The following is a 21,856-nucleotide window of genomic DNA, read 5'->3' as shown; positions in this document are numbered from 1 at the left end:
AAGACACGAATCAAAGGTTTTGAATTGCAAAATACTGTCTTTATATTCACGATAAGTTGCATAATCAAATACATGTTATCATTTTGTACAGGCAGTTAATAACATCAAAATGTGTCACAATAATTCATATCACCAAACATACACAGGCAGTCAGCAAAATCATATGTACACATGCGGTCAGTACAACTTCACATCTACACAGGCAGTCAATGGCATCAAACATACACGATTACAGAATATGCCATTTAGAGTTCGTCATCACTGTCCTGTGTGTCGTATCCGACAATATAGTCCGCATCGTTTTCACAGTCCGTTCCACACAAGCAAAGGTCGGTCAAATTGATTGGCAAATCGAAATGGTCGATCGAATCGAATCGATCGAATTGGTCGAATGGTCGATCGAAACGATTGGTCGAATTGGTCGAATGGAATTGGTCGAACCGAATTGGTCGGAATTGGCAAATGTAAACATTGATTTTCAGATTTTCCATGTAATAACGTTTCCAAAAATGTATAGGTTTGCTAATCTACCATGATTTTGAACGAAAAAACATCGTGAACCTGACTACATCTCTCATTCTGTGGATGAGCGACTTCCTCCAGGAACGACTTCGATCACACTGTGATTGTCGATTTTCTTAAAGATAGTGAACTGGAGTATAGGAACACGATTCAGAATTTCGTTACCTGCATGGGGCAGTTAAAATGTTAAGTTGAACACCCAAAAGATTAAAGAGATTATTTTTGATTTCAGAACCTTAGTTATCCCCAGTTATATCACGGGTGATGAAGGTTTTTTTTTTTTGTGTGTGTGTACAACATCGAGGCTCGTGTAAGAGCTAACATTAATCACAAAAACAAACTGACACATAAAACATGAGATAAAGGGAGCGGGAGACAAGATGGGGAGAGAGAAGGAAGCACACAAGCACAACATTTCAGAGCAGGGACATCGGGAGATATGTGGGAGGGATTGGGTTTGGGGGAAGGAGGCATGGGAAGGGGTGGGAGAGGTAACAAACATGGACACTGCTAGGACTTCCAGGAAAGACGTTGGTATTTCAAAAAAGTGGATCTGGGGTGAATTAATGGAGGTAGAAAAGATCAAGGTTTTGGAACGGGGAAGATAAGAGATGGTGGTGAACAGTTGTTTTATAAACCTGGAGGGAGGAGTCGGATTGAAGAGAGTGAGGGAGTTTGTTCCAGAGGTGGGAGAAAAGGGGAATGAAGGAGTGGTGAGCAGAGAGTCTTGATTTTGGCAGTTTAACCATAAGAGGGTTGCTGGCAGATCTTGTGCGACCTGAAGGAATATTGGGGGGACAGAGCACAGAGAGAGCTGGGGGAGCAAGGCCATAGAGGAGTCGGTAGGTAGAAGTTGTGGTCAAGTTTCATCGAAATCATGGGTGTCGTTTCGGAGAAGCTCCGAGTATTTGCATACTGCCCGGCCCCGCACGATGCTAATACCTTAGTAAGGGCATTTTATGAGATATTTCACAAATCTGTTAACTAAATTGTTACCAAAAAATTTCTTCACCAATATGTTTGTAAAGGTTTGTAATAACATGTGTTAAAATGTTGAAGTTCAACTCCCGTGGGAAACCCATAAAAAAAGCTGTTGAATTCGGGTACCGAAAAATTATTTTCGAGAATTTTTTTTATTTTTATTGGCCCTTAAGTAACTTATGAGGGGTCAAATAAGGGTTTTTCATGATTCTGAGTTGATTGTTAACATTTATATTTTCACTTTTACATTTACACACAAAGTAGCTTTTATTTCACATACATATATAATACTCAAGAGTTATTTCTCATTCACAATGTCAGAAGTTTCAACAGTCATTGTCTATGTCTTCTTCAGACTCAACAACATCATGACTGCAGTTTCTGCATGTAATGCCATTACAGACTCCACAGGCCGAGATGCACGTGACCCCATTCTTCTTGCAGCTGCATCGCCGGTTGCTGCAATCTCCATGACAATTACAGCTCGTGAACTGCAATAGCTCCTCAGGAGCCGTGGGGTCCAGTGTTGGAACTGGCTCATACCCATGCACACAATGGTGTCAAGAGTGCCAGAAGTATCTGGAACATCATCTCCACTCCTACTATTAAGGAAGCAGTATTTGTAGTTTTGTGTCTCCGTGTAAGACTCGGTGTATCCCAGCCGGTGGAACTTGTTGAGCATCCATTTTGACCCAAATCTATGATCAAGTTGTATGGCAAGCCCCATTTGGTGTGGCAATACTCCAGACCGAGGTCGACAGGCCTTAATAAAATTCTGCCCCCAAACGGCAACTCTTTCGTCTGTCTTGACAATCGGTCTCAAGAACATCTGAAGGCTTGCAGGAACAAGTGTCAGCTGACTATCGATGTCAGTCATACTGTGTGTGGTGGGGTATGACTTTGGACCTAAATCAATCAAGGCAATATCATTGGATATGAACTTGAGTGCCGTCTTTATGATCTGAGTCTTCTCATCTCCATGGTCAAGATTAGCATGATGCTCTCGCAGAATATTGTCGGTGCCATCTTTGAGACAGAGTACATCTGCCCTTCTTTCCTGTGTTGTGAAATACAAGGTGTCTTCGTATTTCTCTAGAAGTTTTATCTTTAGCCAATGCTTTGAATAAGAAAGGCTCTTCTCTGGTGACTGATCAAACTCCTGCAGCTTTTCATGGACTTGGTCCATGTTCATTACCCCATGCTCTAATTCTGAATCTAACCATTCGCAGAATTCAATAAAAACTGCCTCTCGCTCCTCATCAATACTCCTCTGTCCTCTCTTCCTTTTTCCTTCCTCATCAGTCTTGGACAAACTGTCACCTCTCGCAAACATAAGTTTGCATCGCAAATGGTACAGTGTTTCTTCTGCTACCAAGTCGTTGATCCCTTCCAGGCGTCCAGTGACTTCAGTGCCCCAGTCATCCCCGCGACTCCGTGCTGTCTTCAGCAAGCTTGCCTTCAGTGTATCTGCAGTCAAATTATCTGGCACTCTGTATTTCTTTCTAGCTTGTGCTGGATTATTTTTGTAGAGCTGGGCTGGTTGGTTGCAAAGAATGCATACATCCTTATACAGGAGGTCAACTGACTGTGATCTTCTAGAACTGCAGCCAGTTGATGAACTGAACTCACAAGTAGTGCGTCTTCTCTTCAACTTTGATGACTCTTTCTCTGCCTTTGATGCTTGAGCTGACTTCTTGGTGGTTGCAACAAAGTTGTTGTACAGATCATTTTTACACTTCTGGTGGTACCTCAGTTTTCCTTCCTTTTGAGCCTCCTTCATACGTTCCACAACAGTAACATTTTCGACAGTTTCTGCTTGTTTCAATAAAGTTGAGTATCCCTTTGGAGTTGCCTGTATGAGCCTTTCAGCTGGTGTATCCGAGCGTGCACAGATGAAGCAATTGAGCACAGGTGGAGTAACGTCTTCATCCATATTGCTAGACTCCATGTCCTGCAAAGTAGAAAATGAGATATATTTAGAAATTATTTTTCCACAAAGGAGTGTCTGTGGTGAAATATAAATGTTAACAATCAACTCAGAATCATGAAAAACCCTTATTTGACCCCTCATAAGTTACTTAAGGGCCGATTAAAAAAAATAAAAATTCTCGAAAATAATTTTTCAGTACCCGAATTCAACAGCTTTTTTTCTGGGTTTCCCACGGGAGTTGACCTTCAACATTTTAACATATGTTATTACACACCTTTACAAACATATTGGTGAAGAAATTTTTTGGTAACAATTTAGTTAACAGATTTTCATATGTTTCCCTTACTACCTGCCCTGAACAATATTTGTTCCCGGTGAGCTAAAAATGATTGTAATGTAACTAAACATCCTGGTTATTGACGATAACTAAACAAAAGTAACAGAGGAAACCATACATATTTAAATAATTGTCATAATACGAAGAATTTTAAAGGTAACTTACCCTAATGTGACTTCAGAAATTGCTTCCTTTTGATGAGAGCGCCCAAGTTGGGGGCAATACTTGTTCTTGCTATTCTTAAAATGTTCTTGAGGCTCCTCATTGATGCTATTCTTAAGTTGTGATAATAGCTACATAAAGTACTGAACAAAATATAACCATGCGCGACGGATCAAAACATGTGGCCCAGGGACTGGAGGCTCCCCATGCCCACATTAAACAAATGAAATGAAATACATTTGACCTTAACCCTTGGTGGCAAAAGTCCTCATTGCGTAAATGATTGACTCCATTGTTTCACTTTCATCACAGACATAGACACACCAAACCGATTTTCTTTCCCAAAGCATGGCCTTTGCTAATGTGCTCAAGGTTGTAGGAGCGAGTGGGAAGTTCCAGGTCCTACACGTTTGCTTTCTCTCTTTGTTTTTGTTAGATATTCCCTGCCATTTTGTGGGCCATGTTTTTTTGGCAGCAACTCCTCAGCACCGTTGCCGGATCCCATGGCTGGAGAACGCGTCGCTCGAGGCTCGGCAGGACTCTCCCTGGAACCTGAGCAAGGAGAACCTCCTGAGGATCGCCATTCCTTGGGAACAAGACTCTCTGAGCAGGTGCAGTCGCTACGTCCGACCGCAGTGGCAGCTGCTGCTTAACGACTCCGCGGACGTGCCAGACGACGTAGAGACAGAGGGCTGTGTCGACGGATGGGAGTACGACACGAGTGAGTTCTCATCCACAATTGTAACGGAGGTGAATGACAAGACGCACCATAATGGACATTGCGATCACAATATCAGAAGGGGTCTGAATTTTCGAATCAACAACAATTTTGTGTGAACTGTGGCTTCAAATGTATAATAATGAATATGTATATAATAAGCCTATGAGGAGATATAAATTACAATCGCTCAGAGAAATATAAATGAACTAGAACGGCGCTCAGTAGAGAGCATACCTGCTTGACCATATCACTCAATGGTGAAGAATCACTGAAAAAATTCTACTAGCTGCATCTGGATCCGGATCTTCACCAAAATTGAATCGAATCGTCCTTGTCACACACACAACCTGTCCACCAAGTTTCGTCCAAATCCATCCTTAAGTTTTTGAGATATCCTGCTATGTATCGTTTTTGACCGTATCTCCCAATGGTGAAGAATCACTTAACAAATTAAATAATTCTCATATCCGAATCCATATTCAGATCTTCACCAAAATCGAATATATTTGTCCTTGTCAGCCACACAACCTGTCCAACGAGTTTCGTTCAAATCCATCCTTAGGTTTTTGAGATATCCTGCTATGTATCGTTTTTGTCCACATCTCCCAATGGTGAAGAATCACTTAAAATAATAAAATAATGCTCATATATAACAACAACATGCGTTTTAAGGTCATTTTCCCTGCTAGAACGGGGGTGAGCCGTGCGGTCCCCATGACAATATTCTCCATTTTGCCCTATTTTCTACATCTCCTCTTGTTAACCCCCTTGCCCGCATTTCTTCTTCCACCACCTTGAGCCAGTCTTTCTCGGTCTTCCCCATCCTTTACTTCCTTCTACATTCATTTCCATCACTTCTCAACCAGTCACTTTCATCCTTCCTCAACACATGACCAAACCATCTCAAACTGTTTCTCTTCACAGCATCCATCAGAGGCTCTATTCCCATCATCTTTCGCAATTCATCATTTGTCTTCCTCTCTCAACGATACTCCACACATCCACCAAACCATTCGCATTTCCACCCTTTCCAGCCTTCGTTGCTGCTCTACGTTCATTACCCATGTCTCGCTCCCATAAATCATAACCCTTCTCACACATGCAGCATACACCTTTCCCTTCAGCTTCAACGACACTCCCCTCATCAGCACGCCACTCAGTTCCCGGAAGTTCTTCCATGCACATCTCACTCTAGCAACCGTTGCCGAGTCTGATCCACATTCTCCATTCAGTATGTCTCCGAGGTAGCAAAATGTTTTTGCACCTTCCAGCTTCACGCCGTCTCCAAGATCCAACTCAACATTTCCTCCATCTGCAGCTCCCTCTGTGCACACCTTACATTTGAATGTAGCTGCCACACTGGTTAATGACCCTCTCAGACCACTACATTTTTTATGAACACACTCAGCGCACATTGTACATTGAATGGAGTTCACTCCGACACCCTTCCTGCACACAGCACATGGCCACTTCCCAGTTCTTTCCACCTCACCACATGCTTTACCACTTGCCATCACCTTCGTCTTTCCGATATTCACCTTCAGACCTTTTGTCTCCATACATTCCTTCCACTTGTTCATCTTTTCCTTCAGTCCATCCATACTTACCGCAATCAACACCAGATCATCTGCATACAACAACTCCCACGGTAAACCCTCCTTTACGTTCTGAGCCAGCACCTCCATCACAGCTACAAATAGTAGTGGACTTAGTACCGATCCCTGATGCACTCCCACCTTCACCTCAATCTCACCACTGTTCCCGTCCTTCGTCCTTACAGCAGTGCGTGCTCTTTTGTACATTGCCATCACTACTCTGATCAACCATTCCTCCACTCCTAACTTCCTCAATGCCCATGTCAATACTTTGCGTGGAACCCTATCGAATGCTTTCTCCAGATCAACAAACCCAAAAAACAACTTCTTCCTCTTATCCATGTACTTCTCCTGCAACTGCCTCACAATGAAAAGCGCGTCTGTCGTTCCTCTTCCTGGCATAAATCCCAACTGCATTTCGTCGATCTTCACCTTCTTCCTTATCCTCCTCTCCAACACCCTCTCCAATACCTTCATTCCATGCTCCAATAACTTTATCGCTCGCTACGAGCCACACTCCAGAGGGTCACCTTTCCCCTTGTATAGAGGGACGAGGGTACTCAGTTCCCAATCCACTGGAATGCGGCCTTCTTTCACCACCAGATTACAGATCTCTGTCATTCTCTTCACACCCCAACTTCCTGCTGCCTTCAACATATCTCCCACAACTCCCGTCGGCCCTCCCGCTTTTCTACTCTTCATTGCTTTCATCGCTTCCTCAACTTCCTTCTCAGTTGTCTTCTCTGCGGGTCCTAAAACTGGGGAATTCTCATATCCGAATCCATATTCAGATCTTCGCCAAAATTAAATCTATTTGTCCTTTTCAGACACACAACTGGTCCACCAAGTTTCATCCAAATCTGTCCTCAACTTTTTGAGACATCATGCTATGTATCGTTTTCGGTCCTATCTCCCAATGGTGAAGAATCACTTTAAAAATTAAATAATTCTCATATCCGAATCCGATCTTCACCAAAATCTTATCATTTCGTCCTTGTGACATACGCTACATCTCTCTCAAATTTCGTCCGAATCCGTCCACAACCTTTTGAGATATTTTGTTCATAAACAGACAGGGGTGGAAACATAACCTCCATCCACCTTTGGTGGCGGAGGTAAAAAGTGTTCAAAAAAAGGTAGGAGGAAGTGCTGTGTGTGGGTGTTATTGAAGGAGTCTGTTGAAGCCAAGTGGAGGATAATGGAAGAACTGCTCTGTATATGGTGTGGTAGCACATCCCACTACATTGGCAGTCCTTTTGGCTGAGTGCGATGCAAATGCCACCACTAATTGAAGCATGATCCCCACAACCGGTTCAGCAAGAATTTAGGACATGCTGCATGTTGGCTCCAGAGTGACAAACAACTCGCTGACGTCATCAAAAGATAGTGGGATATTGAACATTCTCAAATTGAAAGCCAGCGGATGGGTGAAATTGAACACTTTAGAAGTTTTTTACGAGTTTGAAGAACTTGAACAAAATGAATGTGTGATACTGAAACTCAATACTCTTAAGATCCTAAGGCAATCGCCTTAACCGTTAAGTCAACACCAGGCCTGCAGTAACATATTCAACAGTATCACAGTTAGTGCAGTATGACAACAGTAAAATGAAGTGAATAAGTATCAAGTTCAGTTGTAGTAAAGTTACTTGTATTCTTATTGCCCTCGCCTGAGAAGAGGGTATTGCATTTGAGTCCGTTTGTTACTTGGCCAAATGTTTTTTGTTTTTTTTGCGTGTGTGTGTGTGTGTGTGTGTGTGTGTGTGTGTGTGTGTGTGTGTGTGTGTGTGTGTGTGTGTGTGTTTGTGTGTGTGTGTGTGTGCGTGTGTGTGTGTGTGTGTGTGTGTGTTTCCGCGTCCGCTCACTTATACTTGCCTACAGGTCACAATTTTAAACCGATCTTCACGAAACTTCACCAAATGGTAGAGTTCGTGGTCCGACAAAATCATATATATTTTTGAGGTCAAAAGGTCAACCGCTTTTTTCACATTTCTAAAATCCTCAATTTTCATTAGATTGACTTGAAATTTGAATAGGATTTACATATCGGCTAACTTAATTCAACCAACAACTATTTTTGAAATCAGCTTAGGCCAAAAGGTCAACATAGGCCAAAGGTCAACCACTTTTTTAGAATTTTCTAAAATCCTCCATTTTCATTAGATTGACTTGAAATTTGAATAGTATTTTCATTTCAGCGAACTGAAATCAACCACCAACTATTTTTGAGATCGGCATAGGCCCAAAGGTCAACAACAATTTCAAATTTCTAAAATCCTCAATTTTCATCCGATTCACTTGAAATTTGAATGGGATTTACATAGCAAACTGAATTCAACCACCAACTATTTTTGAGATCACCATAGGCCAAAAGAGCAACATAGGCCAAAGGTCAACCACTTTTTTAGAATTTTCTAAAATCCTCCATTTTCATTAGATTGACTTGAAATTTGAATAGTATTTTCATTTCAGCGAACTGAAATCAACCACCAACTATTTTTGAGATCGGCATAGGCCCAAAGGTCAACAACAATTTCAAATTTCTAAAATCCTCAATTTTCATCCGATTCACTTGAAATTTGAATGGGATTTACATAGCAAACTGAATTCAACCACCAACTATTTTTGAGATCACCATAGGCCAAAAGAGCAACATAGGCCAAAGGTCAACCACTTTTTTAGAATTTTCTAAAATCCTCCATTTTCATTAGATTGACTTGAAATTTGAATAGTATTTTCATTTCAGCGAACTGAAATCAACCACCAACTATTTTTGAGATCGGCATAGGCCCAAAGGTCAACAACAATTTCAAATTTCTAAAATCCTCAATTTTCATCCGATTCACTTGAAATTTGAATGGGATTTACATAGCAAACTGAATTCAACCACCAACTATTTTTGAGATCACCATAGGCCAAAAGAGCAACATAGGCCAAAGGTCAACCACTTTTTTAGAATTTTCTAAAATCCTCCATTTTCATTAGATTGACTTGAAATTTGAATAGTATTTTCATTTCAGCGAACTGAAATCAACCACCAACTATTTTTGAGATCGGCATAGGCCCAAAGGTCAACAACAATTTCAAATTTCTAAAATCCTCAATTTTCATCCGATTCACTTGAAATTTGAATGGGATTTACATAGCAAACTGAATTCAACCACCAACTATTTTTGAGATCACCATAGGCCAAAAGAGCAACATAGGCCAAAGGTCAACCACTTTTTTAGAATTTTCTAAAATCCTCCATTTTCATTAGATTGACTTGAAATTTGAATAGTATTTTCATTTCAGCGAACTGAAATCAACCACCAACTATTTTTGAGATCGGCATAGGCCCAAAGGTCAACAACAATTTCAAATTTCTAAAATCCTCAATTTTCATCCGATTCACTTGAAATTTGAATGGGATTTACATATCAGGTCACTGAATTCAACCACTAATTATTTTTGAGGTCAAAAGGATGCTCTACTGAGTGCCATTCTGCTTTGTTCTCGTTTGCCAAGTGTCGCTCGCTGAGCGATTTTTCATTTGTCTATCTGTCTGTCTGTTAATTTACAATTGTTATTGTAAGGGGATAGACACTTATCCAACGAAGATATTCGTTTTGTATTTTCAAATTAATCTTTTGAAATTAGTAGAATTTGTTTTTCACATAAAAGTTGTGGGTTGCGATGTGTAAATAAAGAAGGAAAATGTCTGATTTAATGCATTGTAATTGCAGGCTATAGGTTACCTACAGGTGAAAATTGTAAAAGGGGTTGTAAACTTCAAGCAGTCATCAATCATCTGGACTGGTCTCCCATCTCTACTGCCTCTGACATCAACTCTTCCTGGGAATTCTTCCAAAGTAAACTGCTCTCTCTCATGCACAGATGTATCCCATCTCATCTTCAGTTGTCATACCCTTCCTCCTGTCCATGGTACACTGAATCTTGTGGTGAGGCAGTTGCCCTGAAACAACTTGCCTTAGCCTCTTGGAAGGCAAATCCAACTGAAGGCAATCTCCATTCCTTTCTCAAATCTCATGACAAGTGTGTGTCTACCCTCAGGAGAGGCAGGAAATAATATCTTTCTAATCTCAAGACTGAACTCTCAAACCTGTCTCCCTCCTCCAAATCCTGGTGGTGTCTGGTCAAATCTGTTTCTGATGTTTGTTCCTCCTCCATCCCCTCCTTTACCTCAAATAGCTACACAGCTGACTCCGCACGAGAAAAAGCTGACTGCCTCAACTCTGTGTTTGCCTCAAAATCTTGTGTCCCAAACCCATCCCTCTCTGTACCCACCGTACCCAGTCGTACCCAGCTGCTGCTGGGCTCTGTGTCCTTCTCTCCTGACAAGGTGGAGAAGTTGCTGTCAAACCTCGACTGATTCTGCAACTGGACCAGACAGCATCAGCCCACGGGTCCTAAAATCCTGCTCCGCTGCTCTATCTCACCCTCTCTCTGTTCTCTTCACCCTCTCTTTTGCTCAAGGTCATCTGCCATCTGCTTGGAAATCAGCAAACATTGCCGTTTACACAAGAAAGGTGCAAAAACAGATCCTTGCAACTACAGACCAATCAGCCTTCTCCCAATTATCAGCAAGGTCATGCAATCCATCATTGCTTCGGATATCAAATCCTTCCTCTTCTCCAATGGCTTGATCTCTGATCATCAATTTGGATTCAGACCAGGTCATTCTACTCTGGACATGCTGCTTCTGCTGTCTCAACAATGGATGGAGGTCCTAAATGCCAAACCGGAAATCATAGCCGTCTCCCTTGACATATTTCGTGCCTTCGATACGGTCTGGCAACCCGCCCTGCTCACCAAACTCCCCTCGTATGGTATCCATGGAAACCTCCACGCATGGCTTGCAGACTTTCTTTCTGGTCACAGTCAACGTGTGGCATTGAATGGAATTCTGTCTTCTCCCCTTCCTGTTCTGGCTGGAGTTCCCCAAGGTAGTGTTCTGGGCCCTGTGCTTTTTCTGGTCTTCATTAATGATCTCTCCGACTCTCTGGAAAATCCTCTCTATCTCTTTGCTGATGACTCCACTCTCTGCCACTCCATATCTCAACACTCAGATCGGCAGGCAGCAGCTTCTTCACTCTCTGCAGACCTGGACAATATCACAAACTGGTCAAACAAGTGGAACATGTCTTTCAATCCTGACAAATCTCACACTCTTACTATGTCTCTACGAATAGACCATCTGGACAACCCTCCCATCCACTTTCTCAACAATCCTCTCCAAGAAGTTCTGTCGCTCAAGCTTTTGGGTCTCACTATCTGCCATGACCTTTCTTGGGAAAACCACATTTCAAAGCTGGCCTCCAAAGCCATTCGCTGACTGTGCATCCTCCTTCGTGCGAAGTCCTTTCTGGGCACTTCTGATCTCCTCAACACATACAAAGCTTTCATCCACAGCTCAATGAAATACTACTCTCCTCTCTGGGCCAGTGCTCCTGCCTCACACCTAACTCGGCTTCACGCGGTTCAAACCAAAGCGTTCAGAATCATTGGAATCTCCCACGATGAAGCTGATTCTGAGGGCCTTTCACTCACTCACCGCAGGCAGGTAGGTGTCTTTCTGTCTTCTACCGACTCCTCTTTGGCCTTGCTCCACCAGCTCTGTCCGCGCTCTGTCCCCCAAGTATTCCTGCAGGACACACAAGATCTGCCAGAAACCCTATTGTGGTGAAACTGCGAATGTTAAGACTCTGCTCACCTTCACTCTTGGCTTATTATCCCAAACTCAACTGTCATTATCCTCAACGAAAACACGCTTGCTCCTTTGTAACGACGCGTGGTGAGGTGAGCAAAGTGAGCCGAGCCAAGCTCGTATGTATGTGTATATACATATACACATATATACATACACGCATACATACATACATACATACACACACACACACACACACACACACACACACACACACACACACACACACATACATACACACACACACACACATACATACACACGCACACACACATACATACACACACACACACACACACATACATACACACACACACACACATACATACACACACACACACACACACACACATACATACATACATACACACACACACACACACACACACACACACACACACACACACACACACACACACACACACATACATACACACACACATACATACACACACACACACACACATACATACATACACACACATATCAAAAGTACAGAGAGCGTGACAAGCACTCCTGATCCCAACAAATAAGAAATCCCACACATGCGCAGACCATCACATCTTATCCGTTGGGATCAGGAGTGATCATCATGCTCTCCCCTCATTTTGAGCTCATTCATATATATATATATATATATATCGCTTTTGTAGAATAGATACAGACATCCATTTTGCAAACAGGCATTGTACTGGGATATGATGTCTATGTGTCCGATTGCTTTCTGATTGATTCTGTACAATTGATTCACTCACCGAAAAATCCATCTAATTGGCTTCCTCAGCGGAGACGTGATTCTTTCCTTGGTGGTTTCATGTGTCGGTATTCATTGTCAGATGCGGTTGTTGAGATGATGGAACAGATGAGTAATGAAAGTCATTGATTGCTACATGTGGAAAACGTCATTTCACTTTGTCTTCATGAACATAGACATAAGGATAGCTTGTGAAAATCATTCCGTCTGTGTCGTCCACAGTGGAATCTGGTGTGCAGGAATCGACCCCTGAAGCAAATGACTCAATCTGTATTCATGGGAGGTGTATTGGTCGGAGCACTCATTTTTGGTGGATTGGCTGATAAGTACGTCACATTATTATTACACTTTCTTATGTTTGTTGTTTTATTATAGCAATTGTATGGAAGTAGATCGAGGGAGAGCTGGAATAGGGAAGGGGATAGACGATGGGACAAGATAAGGATTAATGTTGCGGCGTCAGGGAGGAAAAAAGAGAAATCGGTAGGCCAAACCAACCGAGGCAGACCGACAAAATCAAAATCATCAAACAGGTACGTGAATGACTTGACAATGATCACACAGTTACAAACAATAGTTACAAGAGTGGACAACAATCGTCGCCAATAGAGACAAATCCAAAACGGTTTACTCTGCTTTGGAAGCAGGTCACTCAGAAAAGAGAAGGAAAGCTGCCACTGACAGAAGGAGGAGGAGGGTAGGGTTGGGGAGTGGAGTGGAGGAGGGTAGGGTCGGGGAGTGGAGTGGAGGAGGGTCGGGGAGTGGAGTGGAGGAGGGTAGGGTCGGGGAGTGGAGTGGAGGAGGGTAGGGTCGGGGAGTGGAGTGGAGGAGGGTAGGGTCGGGGAGTGGAGTGGAGGAGGGTAGGGTCGGGGAGTGGCGTGGAGTGGAGGAGGGTAGTGTCGGGGAGTGGAGTGGAGGAGGGTAGAGTGCAGATGAGGTGGGGAAGGGGAAGGGAGGAGGAGGGTAGGGTCGGGGAGGGGAGTGGAGGAGGGTAGGGGAGTGGAGTGGAGGAGGGTAGGGTCGGGGAGTGGAGGACGGTCGGGGAGTGGAGTGGAGGACGGTCGGGGAGTGGAGTGGAGGACGGTCGGGGAGTGGAGTGGAGGAGGGTAGAGTGCAGATGAGGTGGGGAAGGGGAAGGGAGGAGGAGGGTAGAGTGCAGATGAGGTGGGGAAGGGAGGAGGAGGAGGAGGAGAATAGGGTCAGGGAGTGGAGTGGAGGAGGGGAGAGCGCAGATGAGGTGGGGAAGAGAGGAGGAGGAGGAGGGTAGGTTCGGGGAGTGGAGTGGAGGAGGGTAGAGTGCAGATGAGGTGGGGAAGGGGAAGGGAGGAGGAGGGTAGAGTGCAGATGAGGTGGGGAAGGGAGGAGGAGGAGGAGGAGGGTAGGGTCAGGGTCAGGGAGTGGAGTGGAGGAGGGGAGAGCGCAGATGAGGTGGGGAAGAGAGGAGGAGGAGGAGGGTAGGTTCGGGGAGTGGAGTGTAGGACGGGAGAGCGCAGATGAGGTGGGGAAGGTATGGTCGGGGAGTGGAGGAGGGGAGAGGGCATATGAGGTGGGGGAAGGGAGGAGGAGGAGGAGGGTAGGGTCGGGGAGTGGAGAGGAGGAGGGGAGAGGGCCGATGAGGTGTGGAAGGGGAGGAGGCAGGAAGGGGAGAGTGGGAGAGAAGAGGGACGATAGGGAGGATTTTCACCAAATTTGTTTTACCACGGCCTTTATCAACCTTAACCTGCTACTAAACCTGAAACCAGAAATCAAATCCGAGTTAAAATAAACCCTTGAGGCCGCTCAAAGCCTTGAAGGAAAGATGACGTGGATCCCGATCACCGTCCTTCCCCCCATATTGAATCCTGAAATGCTGGGAGTTAGTCAAAATTCATCTGATTTTCACCAAATTTGTTGTAGTCAAGTGTTCAATCACTGCAGCGACTACCAAAATCATAAACGGAAATCGAATCCGAGTTAAAATAAGCCCGTGAGAGCATTGGAAGCAAAAACCCCGTTTTTACCAGTAGAAATTCTTTTCAAAGTCATAAAACATGATTTCTATGCCATCCCTCATCCGTCCTAACATACACCAAAAGTTTATAACTTGAGGCACACAATATTTTTCATAACATTAACCAAAACCTTCATTTAGACAACTTTATTTGTCGAAAACACAAGACTTACCTTATTCTTCTCCGGACACCCTTGTCTTTCCAAATATCCACACGTATCAGCAGGACCGACGCAGGAAACCTGTCTCACGACGGTCCAAAGCAAGCTCATGTTCCCTGTTAGTGAGTGAACACTCTCAATAGGCCGAAACAAAATGGTAGCTTAAGAACCCAGTGATGTGATAGTGGGATGACCAAGATGGCGGACCGTGATTTTGGTATGGCTTTTTTTTTTGTTATGAGCATCTCGTTAATCATCTTTAAAAGGGTGTGTAAACACACCCAAACACACCGTTTTCATTCAGCACTCTCTTGGAGGTCAATAAGTATGCATGCAATGTTTGTGGCCGCTAGGTTTCATGGATTTGGAGTTATGGAGGGGACACACACACACACACACACACACACACACACACACACACACACACACACACACACACAAACACTGCCTCTTGTTATTATCGATAATAATCAATTGTGTCATTTGCATGATTCTTGTCCGGTGACCGTTACAGATATGGACGTAGAAACATGATCCTCATTTGCGACTTTTTAGCAGCCATCACGGGAATCTGCACTTCATTCGCCCCAAACATCGCCTTGTTTTCCATAACTCGTTTTCTCACCGGTCTGTTTTTGAATGGTTCGTACATCAATGGATACGCATTGGGTAAGTGGCACCATTTGGTAATTTCTTCGAAAACATTTTCAAGAACAGTATGAAAAAAAAAAAAAACAGCCTGCATGGATCATTTTTTCCCAGGTCTTGTGGACAAGAGTGGATGAGTTTCACTAACCCTTTACATAATGTGCACGAGTAAAACAGGGTGTCCCAAAAGTCACTTTGCAGGAGAACATACCAACAAAATTATGAAGAATTATTCTCGGTGGCCAAATGTCCTTTGTAATGAATTTGTCTGTAAACACGTCGCGGAGCAGCGAGATCGCGACACGAGTAGTGTACTCGGTGATATTGTCCTGTTGGAAATATGAACGATAATTTCGTCTTCATTCAGTTGCCCAATGAAAGGGTATAAAGAATCGAGTCGCAATAGCATTCCCAGATGAGCGTCTGGTGGAAAAGTGTGGGTGCCGATTATCTGCTTCCGTGATATGACCACCGCACACCAACCTGCCCATCATGCGATGGTGAGTCCAATTTCACGCATGGAATTTGCAGAGGTGCACAGTGACTTTTGGGACACCCTGTAGAAAAGGGTTACAGCGAAAGTCTTAGTAGAATGGTGAATCTTTAAAAAATATTTAAATCTCACCTTGGTGGACCAATTTATTATTGTCCAATCCCTTGATGTGACGTATATTTCGGGGATTTTACAATGGGTATGAACTTTCTCGTGATTTTTCCACAGGCCTGGAATGGTTGGACACAAGTCACCGTGTCCTGTTCAATAAATGTATGGCTTACAGCTACACCAGCGGGCAATTCATTTTGGTGGGATTGGCCTACGCTTTCCACCGATGGCGACACCTCTATTTCGTTATCTCTTTCCCACTCCTGGTTATCTTCTGCCTTGCTTGGTGAGTTATTATCACTAGCAACGGGACCCACCCTACGGGTAGGGATTCCATTGGAAGGCCCAAATGAAAAGGCAAAATATCAGAAATTGAAGGCTTTTTTTTATTTTAAACGATTTATATAAACATCCGTTAAATCATATCACACGCAATTCATCAAAATCTAAGCAGTATTTGTAAAATTCAAATAAAAACCACATAACTGTTCATATCGGTAAATATTATTCCATCGTGTTTGGAAAAACTGGGAAATTGGAAAAATTGGAAAAACAATATAGCCTATTTTACTCCGGGGGGCCCAGGATTACCCACCCAAAATTTTGTTGCGATTGGTTCAGCCGTTTTTGCGGTACCTGGGAACAGACAGACAGACAGACAGACAGACATTTGGTGAATTATAGTAAGATTACCCCGTCCCCTGTGCAGCAGGAGACGGAGTTTTGTTGTGTGTGTGTGTGTGTGTGTGTGTGTGTGTGTGTGTGTGTGTGTGTGTGTGTGTGTGTGTGTGTGTGTGTGTGTGTGTGTGTGTGTGTGTGTTTTTTTTTGTGTGTCTGAGCCATAACGTTTTTACCATTTCAGCTATTGTCATCAAATTTTCACCAATGCTTTATTATGATAATATGGAGAAGACAAATTAATAATTTTGTCAAAAGGTTAAAGGTCAGCGACACTTCAAATCATCAATTTTCATCCAATTGACCTGAAATTTAAATTTCCCATTTCAGTTTTGTCATCAAATGTTCAACAAAACATTATTATGAGAATATGGAGAAGGTAAATTAATAATTTTGTCAAAAGGTCAAAAGGTTAAATGTCAGCATCACCTAAAATCACCAATTTTCACCCGATTGACCTGAAATTTAAAGAATTTGCACATCAGGTCACTGAATTGGTTCACTAATGAAAAGGTAGGAGTCGATTGTTTTTGTTTTTGTTTTAGATCAAAAGGCCGAAGGTCATGTTGCATAAAATCGTCAATTTTCGTCTAAGTTTCTTAATTTTCATCATTAAGAATTTGCATATTGCGTCACAGAATTGGTTCACCAATTAAAAGCTAGAAGCTGATTTTTTTTTTTAAGATCTAAAGGTCAAAGGTCGAGGCTGTGTATAATCATCAATTTTTATTTTGTATTTTTTTTGAACTGTTTATTTTATTTGAGTATACGGAAGAAGAAGAAGAAGAAGAAGAGGAAGAAGAAGACGTCTGAATATAAACTGATGCGGACGGGCTTTGCATATTTAGATTCTTTCTTGTTAATTTTATTGTTGCATTTTCAGTGACAAGGTAGAAATGCGTTTGGAAAAGGAATTGACTTGTGTACATCTTTACAAGCAACACATTGTGCATGCTTGCCTAGTTAATGTGAATAAGAATATATAATTTAGTATCTGCATAGGTCATGTCTGCATCGGTACTTTGTGAATAAGCTTATTTGTGTGAGGCCAATCATAATTGGAACAGTATTCAGATGGATGCATTGTGGATTTTTGATGATGATGAGGATTTTTGTCATTGGCATGATGAGCAACACAGATGACACTTGTCGTCACGCATAACATGTCTGAGGCCAAAAGACTCCAAAGCTAAATCTGGATCGGATCTTGGCAATCTGGCCCGTCACGAATGGCTCAAACTAGCTAATGGAACCGCCATACTTAAATATATATGTTACCAGAGAGGTACCCATGCTATGGGTGGAAGGCCGGAAGCAAACAGACAATGCAGAAACAGCAAATGCCAAACAATGAACCAATAGATGCCATATTCCTGGGCCACCTTCAGTTGAACATCAGACAAGGACAGCCGGTTTGTGAAGGACTTGGGCAAAAAACTTACGGCAGCTGAATGTTTCTTTACGTTGTCAATGGCGAAACTGCAAATGTCGAATCCGCGAATGTCACAGTTGGAAACGCTCACATCAATTTCCTCATTCTCCTTTAAACGCAATCTCTCTATTATTTCATTCCAAGCACGAATTGATCAAGCAATACTATAGCATTAACATAACAAAATGCAATGTTACAAGCACTCATGAGGCAACCTAATATAAACGCCGTTCTCATGTGATAACCAAGACAAACGAATCTTCTGGCAAGCAAGGGCGGACATGAAACTCCTCGTATGAATGGAAACTCAAAGTCATAGTTGTATTCAGAAATTTATGAAACCTCCCAGCCATCTTCGGACCCCAAAAGGTTCCACAGAAAGTTTGTCTGAGCTAGCTCCAAAACTGAGGGAGTAGTTGTTCGGGGATGGATGGACAAACAAACTCCTGCTTTATAATGTAATATCCACCCCTCACTCTCCTCTCCCCCCTCACTCCTCTCCTGATTGATGAAATGCTGGCTGAGATGGGCTGGACATTTGGTGCGGATGGGGGAAGAGAGAATGGCAAAGAGAGCGGATAGGTTGAGGGAACAAGGTAGGAGGAAAAGAGGTAGACCACTGTTGAGATGGGAGGATTGGGGCGGTTGGGGAGTGGAGAGAGTTGGCTGAGGACAGAAAGGAGTAGAGGAGTATTGTGGTCAAGGCAGGGCAGAAGCTTGGTGCCATTGGACCTCAGCCCTTATAATGGGAAAAAGAGGAGAACAACAACAACTGTAGGTGTTATTTAGAAGTGACCTCAGAAGAGATGGACATCCACACAGTGTATTTGTATAGTATACAACCAACATTGTTCTGTCATGCAATCTCATAACCAAATATATAACAGTTAACCTTTGGACTTATCCAGGGAACAATTCTATTTATTTACTTGTACCTTCAGCACATCCATCAAGGGAGAGAAGTATAAATATACAAAAAAAGCTGGGACCCTGAACTTGCAGATTTTCTATGATAATGTGAAAGGGAAATATAATTCTAGGAAAAACCAATAAAACTTCATTGGAGTTTGAACCCAAGTTTTGCAATATACTGTTGGCTCATTTACGCAGGCACGTCAGAGCAGAGGCGATCGGGCAGGCCTGTCTTGTTGCCATGTTCACAATGCCTCTGGCCATGTTCAAGTGGGTTAAAAGCAGCTTGATACACAGGTTCAAACACTCAGGCCCACTTTGCATTCTGACTTCTTCTTCCGTACGCTAAACATGACAAAAACAGCTACTAAAGTATATAAAAACATTGACGACCTTGACCTTTGACCTCAAACGCAATAGTCTTCAGCGAGCCAATATGCAAGCCCTGCTCAAATTTCAAGTCAATCAGGTAGGTGGACATTGATGATTTGGTGACCTTGACCTTTCACCTTTTGACCTTCTTGACAGACCACAAGTTTTTCAATTGAGCCACTGACATGTTGATCTGACTGACATTTTGATATTATATTCAACCTTGACCTTTGACCATTTCATCTAAAAAAAAATTCTTTACATTTCAAGTCAATTGCATGGAAATCGACGATTTTATGTAATGTTGATCTTTGACCTTTTGACCAAATTTTGATTTTGTCTCCTCCATATTCTCATAATAAAGCTTTGCTAAAAATTTGATGACAAAACTCAAATGGTAAAAAAGTTACAGCCCGGACAGACACACAGAAGTGATTGCAAAACCCCGTCTCCTGCGCTGATAACATTTTCATCATTTAGCCATATTGCTTACTCATCTTTTGCAGAACATCTTATTGCAGACACATCAAATGCAGGATAGTTCATTGATGATGTGTTTTTTTTTAATTTTAAGACACCTCCTCTTTCTTTACATGTGCAGATAATTTTACATTGACCAAAATAATCCATGAGAAGGTGTAACAAATGTTGGTATTGAAGAGATGCTGCCAGTGTGATGAGCTATCGCTGTCCTTCTGATTCTGATTTCACATTGTGCAGGTTTCATCCCGAATCTGCACGCTGGCTCATCCACCAAGGAAGATATGATGACGCTTTGAAATGTCTCAGACGAGTTGCCAAAATTAACGGCAAAAGCCTCCCAGAGGATTTTCACAAGGAGGTATGTGTACTTATCACAGAATGGGTGGATTTTAGAGTCATCTTGGAAGAGCAAACTGCATTACAACTCTTTTGAAAATGTATTTTAATGAGGGTTGTGACATGAGGGCTGACATATTCACAACAAGCTTGGAGTGTTCAAAGAACCACCTTTAGAGGCCATTTTCCCCCGCAGAGTACCTTTAGAGGCCAAAGGTTGGCCTTTTTGGGGCACCATGGTCCCCTTTTTGAAGCAATGTTTTATGGCCGGATGCCTTTCCTGCCGCCAACCCTGTTAGTCGCCTCTTGCGACACATAGGGAATTACCAGTGAACTGGTACTCAATTTGCCGACCCCGGAAGGATGACAGGCTGAGTCAACCCCCCTGGTGTTAATTCAGCTATGACCGGGATTCGAACCCAGGATCCTCGGATTCCAACCCCTAAGCCAACGCCAGGCTAGTTCGGATCTACGAAAATCTTCAGCAAGGTCACAACCTCGATATCAGTCACAACCAGAAAAGTGAAAAGCTGGCAGGCCATTTTACGTTCGAGTGTTCGTTCAGTCAACTTGGTTTCACTACCTTGGGTGTAGGAATGGGGCAGGGAGTGGGGGAAGAAGGGGCATGGACAACCTCCGCCAAACCTTTCACGATGTCAATAAAAATATGATTTGCATTCGACTTTACGTCAAAGAAAGTCAAATTTTCAAAAGCGATTTTGATTTTTTTTTCCAAAGATGTTTCAATTTTAACCTAAAAGAAAGGCACTATTTGGGTGTATTAAGAATGAGCCATCTCCCATTGCTCTGGCATCTCAAAGCACTTTGTATAAAAAGATGAACAGCTAGATCAGGAGCAATATCTGCTCTTCTACAACATTACAAGAATGTTTTGACACCTCGGAAGAAGCAAATGTACAGGAAGATGTGATGAAAATGCAAAAAAAGCTCTAAGTGTTGTATTTCTTTGTGGATAAATCTCAAAGTTTATTACCTTCGCCACCAAAGGTGGATGGAGGTTATGTTTTCACTCCTGTCTGTCTGTTCGTTTGTCCGTTTGTTTGTGAACAAGATATCCTCAAAAAGTTGTGGACGGATTCGGACGACATAGGGTCCATAGGCCTCTGAAATAACCTCCAAGTTTAAAAACGAAGAAGAGTCATGGGAGTAGGGGGGAAATGGGGGTTCTGGGACACATTAAATTTAACATTGAAGTCAATGGGGAAAAAGGGAAAAACTTATTGACTTACACCCCTTGTCTAGTTAAATTACACCCCTTTACTCCCAAAAAATGGCGCCCCTTTTTACCCTCGCCCGAGGAGAGGGTATTGCATTTGAGTCCGTTTGTCTGTTTGCCCGCACAGAATAAATATGATTTTCTCTGCAACCGTTGGTCCGATTGACAGGAAATTTTCACTCAAAAAATTGCGTCCCTTCTGGTGCAACTCCACCTGTAGAATTTTCTAATGATAATTATGACGTCATCGGTCATGTGGTTTGGCCGCCATATTTGTTTGAACACAAAAGCCTT

At 42.7% G+C, this 21,856-nt stretch overlaps 2 protein-coding genes across 7 annotated transcripts in view; one reads left to right on the top strand and one right to left on the bottom strand.

Annotated features, from left to right (window-relative positions):
• Positions 1-21: 21 nt before the first annotated feature.
• Positions 22-4,169, bottom strand: LOC144892456 (uncharacterized). Its single transcript, XM_078779395.1, has 2 exons — positions 3,936-4,169; positions 22-3,454 (listed from the first exon to the last, which is right to left on the bottom strand). Exon 2 carries the CDS (start codon positions 3,449-3,451, stop codon positions 1,844-1,846), a length of 1,608 nt encoding a protein of 535 aa, XP_078635521.1. The 5' UTR covers positions 3,452-3,454; positions 3,936-4,169; the 3' UTR covers positions 22-1,843.
• A 38-nt stretch (positions 4,170-4,207) lies between these two features.
• Positions 4,208-21,856, top strand: part of LOC137426469 (solute carrier family 22 member 6-B) — a 40,115-nt gene continuing 22,466 nt past the window's right edge. For 5 of the 6 annotated variants that reach the window (XM_078779394.1, XM_068115025.2, XM_068115026.2 and 2 more), the window contains exons 1-5: positions 4,229-4,682; positions 12,932-13,035; positions 15,375-15,529; positions 16,230-16,398; positions 20,227-20,347. In XM_078779394.1, coding sequence (XP_078635520.1) covers positions 4,281-4,682; positions 12,932-13,035; positions 15,375-15,529; positions 16,230-16,398; positions 20,227-20,347 — 951 coding nt within the window. In that variant the 5' untranslated portion in view covers positions 4,229-4,280. Of the gene's footprint in view, positions 4,683-12,931; positions 13,036-15,374; positions 15,530-16,229; positions 16,399-20,226; positions 20,348-21,856 lie in introns of all 6 variants that reach the window. The other variant, XM_068115024.2, reaches the window with a different exon arrangement.

This window comes from Myxine glutinosa, chromosome 5, assembly GCF_964187855.1.
Source record: "Myxine glutinosa chromosome 5, kmMyxGlut1.1, whole genome shotgun sequence".
NCBI classification, from domain to species: domain Eukaryota; kingdom Metazoa; phylum Chordata; class Myxini; order Myxiniformes; family Myxinidae; genus Myxine; species Myxine glutinosa.
The sequence above is the reverse complement of the archived record's forward strand: the minus strand, read 5'-3'. Positions and strand labels throughout refer to the sequence as shown.

Bases quoted from the DNA above. Each gene is read 5' to 3' on its own strand.
- LOC144892456 (XM_078779395.1), bottom strand. From the start codon at position 3,451: ATGGAGTCTAGCAATATGGATGAAGACGTTACTCCACCTGTGCTCAAT.